Below are 8039 nucleotides of genomic sequence, written 5' to 3'. Positions count from 1 at the left end.
ATTTCTATAGGAAAAATCCTACACGGATACAATTGAGATTATGCATATTTGGAAATAAAGATAACTAGAATATAGTGAGAAGGCAAATAATAAAAAAGTCATAATTCCAATAAATTCCATGAGCTTCATTTTCATGACCGAAAATATATTTCATTATTGATTCTACCCAGTTAAAAATGAAAAAAAAAATCGTTTCGAAGTTGTAAGAGATTTTGTTGATTGTATCAAGCATCATTTATTACAGCATATATCAAAATATCAGTGATAGACTATATGAAAAATTCAAGGTGACGTACTCGAAGTGATTAAACCGCCTTCCGTAAATCTAAACGATAACTATGATGTGGTTTATGATCTTGTTTTAAATTGTCACCACACAAAAGTGACAATGTACCAAATTAATCTTAGAGCAAAATTAAAACAAAATATGCTTTTAGTCAGGAGAGTTGTCATTTTAATTCCTCACTTTATCAAAATAATTACATATTTATTAGAGATTGATTGATAGAGACTATTATATGGCCTCTCCGTTAAACTAAATCTAATTTTATAAAATACATTTCATTCAGGGCTTTCTTTTAAAACTTATGATCAAGTAAATTTAATAGAAATATGATTAAATATCACTTATCATCATTCTAAAGCTAGCTTATATAACATCATGAAACGCTATGATTCCATTCAACATGAAGTACATTCTTTGATAAACAGGTATGTGCGATGTGCTTAGTCTAATTACAGCTGTCTAATGCAGCCCTGTATATTAAAGAAACTAACAGTGTCTCAAGATCAAATATTTTGCATTATAACCATCACTTGTACATTTATAGTATGTTGATATTACTTTCCTGCATTTCTTTTGTAATTTTTAATTTTTTTCTTCTTTTTACGTATATATATTTTTTTTAAAGTTTCCACTGTTTTTTTACAGGCTGCATGAACAGCGAACTTGGCTACTTCTACTGGAGGCCTTGCAGCTGAATGCGTTGAATTGACCTAAGAAAAAACAAACCGTATAAAATATTTTAACAAACTACGAATTTAAAAAATTCCTAATATAGAATATATATGGCAACTATGATCTTTTTTCGCCCATGAATATAATTTACACAATCAATCTCTGACACTCAATAATATTTTCTGCTTTTTTTTTCCTCATTTAATTTTATTTGTAAAAGAATGAAACATATATAAAATTACTCAATTTACTACTTTAAATTCTAGTTATTGACTTGATAGGAAGCTATATAATTAATATAATACTTAATAAGCGAAATAAATATTAATAATCAAAAGCATTATTAATACATTACATTTGCAAGCATGATAACAAGTAAATTTATACATGAAATATTAAAAATGTATTATTCTTAATGATAGTTTTATTTATTTATTTATTTTTTTTCATTTTGGATCTTCAATCTTGTCTTTACTAAAAATGAAACAAAATTGGTTAGTTAGGGATGTTTCAAAATGTGTCGCTCAGTTTAATTTACTTAATGGACGATATCAAATACAATGCCATTAAATATAAAAAAATGAATTCGATTAAAATTCCAAATTACAGTTAGGTCATTGTTATTCCACATAATAGATAGGTGAAAATTTCAAATTAATCATAATGCTTTCAGTTATTAAATTTAAAAATATATTCCTCTAAATGTATATACCACTAGAAGAAAATTACTAAATATATCTAACAGTACAATCGATTTGATTGCTTTTTATATTTATCATTAAAAAAAAAGATACCACAGGCAAAATCATGTCTTCATTAAAGTTTATAACAATCATATTATTTTTCTCCGCACCGATTTCTCTCTCAGGTTCTTCAGTATTTCGACAAAGACAAAAAATACCAAAAGAGAGAATAACAGATACTGATAAACTGATTCCAATTAAAATAGGCGCTATACTTCCTGCCACAGCGTTCGAACAAATCAAACGCCAGTATGACAAAGCCTTAATCGATACAGCAAATAATATCAACAAAGGCAGATTTCATAGATTCGCTTTTACTAATGTTTATAAATTAGAAGCTCAAAAGCATGTAATGGCTCTAGCTGCCAGTCCCTTAAACGTGTTAAAGACACTTTGCGATAAAGTGTTGCCTCATAATGTAACGGCCATCATATATATGACCAATAGTCCAGTGTACGGTAGCAACGCGGCTTCTGCCCAATATATGCTGCAACTGACTGGCTATCTTGGATTACCAGTAATTGCTTGGAATGTGGATAACGTAGGACTTGAACAAGTAAGTACCATTTTAAAGTGGATTCATATTTTAATGTGAGATATTCTTTTATGATTTTTTATCTAATGTATTAAGATGTAATAATAAAAAATTATACATATTGCATATTAATGTATTATCTTAAACAATATTCGCAATATTGTGAAGTGTTGTTGAATTTTAAATAATGCAATTCATTATTGTACAATATTGTGCACCATGCTGTGTAAAATAGATCGCTGAACACTAATTTCATAATATTATGAGTAATGAATGTTATGAATATTTATTAAATATGTGGTGATACTGAATTGTTTATGATAAAGATACTTTATGAAACCGAATATTACATTACAATTTCAAAAGTATCAATACATGGGATTTCTTAATTTAATTTTCCATTCATTGCCATTACTATTTAGAAAAACTCAGTTTTGTGAAAATACACAAAGAAAAGTAAAAAGCTTGGAGGAAGATAATTTTAAAAATTTTAAAACAGGAATTATGATAATTAGACATTTAAAAATAAAATGACCAGTAGAATTTTGTAAATCTCTAAAACTTTTTATTACTAAATATAATAGCACTGATGGACTTTTAACTGATATTATGATAACACATTGCTTGATTCATGTGAATAAAATAAAAATATAGAATATATTAAATAGAAAATATAAAAATTCATGTGATTTGCTTTCATAAGAAATTAAACCTGGTCTACTTAACTTTATATCAATAGATAGAAGTTAACTCAGCATCAGCAGCTTGTGAATTAAAAAAATATATATACTTTTGATCTCTATTTTTCACTTTCGGTTGCAAGAAAGATGATGAAAAACTAGTTTTCCATGAATCAGACGATCATTTTTTTAGTAAATATATTTCATAGCAATGATTTAAAACAGCATATCTTATAACCAGGATTATTTACTGTGATTGATGATTTTTTTAAAAAATCACAACTTATTTCAAATTACTTTTAAATAACAATAATCCGTCAAATAAAATCTAAAGAATAATAAATCTCCATCCTTTGTAATTTCTATCTAAGATGTTAGATTTCTACCGCACTGAACTTTCTAAAAAATTTTATAAAATTACAAACATTATTAAAAATGAATAACGGTGTTCGGTGTTATTTGTATGTCTGAAATGTCTGCTTGTATCCTATTATATTATCATAAGAAAATTATATCTTATGATTATCTATTATTTGACAATTGCTGTCTGTTTGAGTTATCAATGTTTAAAAGTTCTGTTCTTTGTGTCTATTCTGGTTATACTTTTGTTTCATGCTATGTATGATTTCGAGGATATTCCTGGAATAGAGCGTCGTCTTAAATATCCAGCGTGTTGGATTTCTATTTCTGTACGTGAAAAAATTCTGTAAATGCTAAAATTTATATATATATATATATATATATATATATATATATATATATATATATATATATATATATATATATATATATATATATATATATATATATATATATATATATATATAAATTTTAGCTCTTTTGAATTATTAAAACATTGTTATACAAATCGTCCAGTGATTTCACGTATAGAAATCCGATACGCTGGATATTTAAGACGACGCTCTATTCCAGGAATATCCTCGGAATCATACATTGCAGGAAACAAAAGTATAACCAGAATGGACACAAAAAACAGAACTTTTAAACATTGATAACTCAAACAGACAGCAAATTGTCAAATAAGAGATAATGAAAACTTATATCGAAAACATTTATAAAATTCGATCTACTATTAAATCACTAAAAACACACACACACACAATTTCACTTTTATAAAATTATGAAATGGTATGAAACTAACAAAATCCAAGTTATTTTTTTTACTGTAAATATATTGTTAATTAAATAAAATTCCCGTAACATGCCCACTAAACCATTCAGTGACTAAAATGGTCACGGATACGTGGGTATGAGATGGCGCTGTCTTCTGTATGGACAAATCCAAGATCTTGGGTCATAATTGAAATATAATATTTTTATTTTTTATTTTTTTCACCAAAAGTTGTCATATTCTTCATCAAATAGTCACTAGGACCAAAGGTAATCATTAACTGAATCAATATCGAAAGCCAGAAAAGTTCGAAGTTACAGCTGTCGACTAGAGAAGGGATATCACTACAAATTCCCCACCCCCTTTGGTTAAGTGTGATTGATTGAATAGGAGAGGACCATGTGTTGTTCGTTAAAGGCGTTAACCCTGACGGATTTGGGTAATAAGGAGGTTACCAGGGTATACTCAAGTATCTGAACTAAAATTATCTTAAGAATGGAGAGGGTTGAATGATCTGTTCAGCAGCTATTAAACATCCCTGTAAATTATTTATTGCCAATTGTAAATCATTTAATTAAAGTTTGTCAGGCGAATATAAAATCTATTATATTATTTCGTAATTTTTTTTTCTATGAAACTAAAATCAGTTTCGTATTAAGTAGTAATGTTTAAACTTTACTTATATTAAAAATTACAATTTTTTTATCAAATTTATGTAATAATTTTATTTCTGAAATTGGCTAAATTGATCATCTAACTGATAATTTTGCTTTATAATTTTATTTATCAACAACTTTCCTTTTTTATCATTATTTTCGTTATTTTAACTGTTGTTGACGACTTCATTGCTGTACATTTGTGTAAAAATATATGCAGGTAGATTTATGTGCTTACTCTGTATTTAATCCCCTCAAAGAAAAAAACAACAATATTATTAAAAATATTAATAAAAAATATTGATTTTTACTAATGCTTGAATTTTATAGACCATATAATAATTTAAGCTTTCTTAATAAATCCAGGATTAGAAATTCTCTTAAATCTAATCGTTTCATGATTTATTGGAAGAGATCATCTATGCATTACATATAAATAATAATTTAATGTATTTTATGTTTGTAATGAAATGATCATTTTTATTCATTTTATCAAACATACTCACATTTAATAACTTAACAAATTCCAGAATATCTTTGTATATATATATTTAATGTTTTAAAAAGATTTATGTAGTTTTAAATAATTTCGAAAACAAATCAATCTTTATTTCTCCATTTTTTTTAAATCATTCATTTATACCCATATCTACAAAGCATATTATATTAGCTGACCATAATTTCGGTTCAAATGCTTTTAGTAGGAATCTGCACTTAGAGAGACAAATGAGAGCTTTACATTTTCGAAATATTAACTTCATTTTATCTTTCCATCATCCTTATTATCTCATTATTCATTCCACCGAAAAGAGTTTTTTTCCATCCTTCCAATGGGTGTTTCACTGTCCCTGAAATATAAGGAAGTTCTACTCCTATTTTCTGTAGGCACTATTTGATGAAAGGGAAGATATATTATGAATTCATATTGAGGAGTATTTAAATGCAAAAGTTTGAAATTATTTTCTCTCTTCGGTATGTATATGTTTCTATGGCAAAAATTGTTTTTTCCCATAGAAATAACATTCTTAAAATAAAGTTGAATTGATATTTTCAAGCAAAAAATGACAACACTAAACTTAGAAGAAATAATGAGACTACAACAGTTATAAAAATGAGAAAAGATAGTTAGGCAAATATTTTAATTGTTTTACACATTTTCTACTTATCTAATCTCAGATAAGATTACTTTTTTGAATTCAGTAGATTGTGCATATTACTGCAGCAAATGTCCAGTTAAGAGGAATTTATAGAATCATATAAAAGATTGCGTTTTTCAATTCAGACACAATTTATGGATATGATATCGATATTTTTGATATCTGGTATTTACAAAGCAATAAATCTTTTGGGTTAAAATTAGGTAGCATTGTCGAATAAGATGTTGAGAGAAATAGCTGAGTCAAAAGTGTCTGATAGATGATTTCTAATTAAAACAGCTAAATATCACATTGCCATATAGACCATTTTTCTATTGCTCAAAGGGATGGATGGAATTGTTCAAATAGGTAACTAATTCATGAAGTAATTTGTTACCTTAGGCATTGGATTACTTTTATGATTTTTTTTTCATAAAGGTAAGGATCGAGAATGAAATCACTTACCATCCCGCACGGACTAGTAACTTCAGTTTTGTATGACAGAAGTGCGCACATATTGCAATCTTCTAATATGTTCCACTTTTTAATTGAACATTATCAGTTAACGGAAAATGTGCCTTTTCTTATATTAGAATGAGTTAAGGACAAGAATTATCAACGTCTAAGCGGATTTGTTAAAATGTAAATCTAAATGATGTTGGCGTTCATCCGTTTGCAGCATTTGAACAGGCTGAATGAGTCCAAGATTTAGAAAATTGCAGAATTGGAAGCAAACTATATGTTTTAAAATCCGAGTGCATTTTCATCTCTATTTTTGACCATTGCTTGCTGAATTTCTGCAATAATCTTAACAAGGTTATTGGAAGGTCGTTCAGAACGAGATCAATCCAATGAGGAACAAGTGACGTGAGATTTGCCAACAGCTTGCACTCTACCTTGATATCGTCCCAAACTCTGGTTTCTGATGTATGTATTCATGTATACATGATGTAACATATGATGTAAACATGTATTTCTTCTATTAATCATTACAATTATAAAATGTTACTGATGTATTTGCATTGAAGCGGTATATTGTTAAAGTCGAACAAAGACTCAACATTCATATTACAGTGTCTCTTGCTACGTTCAAAATGATGGCATTAGTGTTGACAGTGTCTTTTATGGAAGCTGGAAACAAGTATACCCTTCTACAGTTTTCTAGTTCCAGGACAAATTCAACAAAATAGGTTCATAACAAAATATCCGGTATATATTTTGACAAAATTGGCAAAAGCAATTCGTATTCTCATAAAATCAAAATTTTCATTTCTACAGGATTTTTTTTTTTTTTTGTATTTTTGAGTGTTTTTTTTTTGTGTGTTTCAGTTTTCAATCAAGACATAGTGTACATCTTCATTTTATGAATTTTCTATCAAAATCAAATAAATAAAAAAGTCATGTATTGATTTTCAGAACAATGAGATAAAAACCCCTCTCCCCCATTAAGTCACACATCAGAGGGTGCTCCATTAGCAGTATGAATAATCTTGCATCGACATCTGAATATACTATGTTCATGCAGCTTCTGATGACTATCAGCGAGCATTTGATCATTTGTTGCGTCCTTTGTTGGAAATATTTCTCCAGTGGATCATGAAGAAGCGAGTCCTTGGAAGAATGACTAGACGAATCACAAAAATACATGTTGCTTCGTAAAGTGACTAAACTATTTATGCTGACCACATTTTATTGAAATATACAGTGGAGAATCTTACATACTGATTTTGAGAAGTGAAATACAATGCTACTTGTTTATACCCTTCCCTTGCATTTATGATATCTACCTTCTTTAACCCTCCCTATTATTTTCGTGGAATTATATATATATATATATATATATATATATATATATATCACCTGGAAAAAGTTTAGTAGATTCTTATGAAAATTCATTTCTTATGTGTTTTTTCTATATTTCTAATAATGAGTGGCATCTTCAGAATTTAATTTTCAGTTATTCAAGCAGCATGAATATTTCATGGACACAATACCTGACATATCCAAAACATTAAATACTTAAAGTCAATAACTGTAGATCTCCTCTGTTTTTTTTAATTGTCTATTCACCGATTCCATGATTACTTTGAAATATTTTTATCTAGAATATATAAATTTCGTAGAGGATAGGAGACACTCAGTTAGAAATTACTATTTTACCAATTAATTTCTACGAATTAATTCTACGAACTGAAGTCT

General features: G+C 27.7%; 1 protein-coding gene across 1 annotated transcript in view; it reads left to right on the top strand.

Moving 5' to 3' along the window:
• The first annotated feature begins 1772 nt into the window (after window positions 1-1772).
• Window positions 1773-8039, top strand: part of LOC129975756 (glutamate receptor ionotropic, NMDA 2B-like) — a 145619-nt gene continuing 139352 nt past the window's right edge. Inside the window, exon 1 of the mRNA XM_056088951.1 lies at window positions 1773-2257. Within this exon, the coding sequence (XP_055944926.1) occupies window positions 2054-2257 (204 nt within the window). The 5' untranslated portion in view covers window positions 1773-2053. The remainder of the gene's footprint in view (window positions 2258-8039) is intronic.

Source organism: Argiope bruennichi, chromosome 7, assembly GCF_947563725.1.
Source record: "Argiope bruennichi chromosome 7, qqArgBrue1.1, whole genome shotgun sequence".
In the NCBI taxonomy this organism is placed as follows: Eukaryota; Metazoa; Arthropoda; class Arachnida; order Araneae; family Araneidae; genus Argiope; species Argiope bruennichi.
This window is presented reverse-complemented; position numbering and strand designations above follow the sequence as displayed.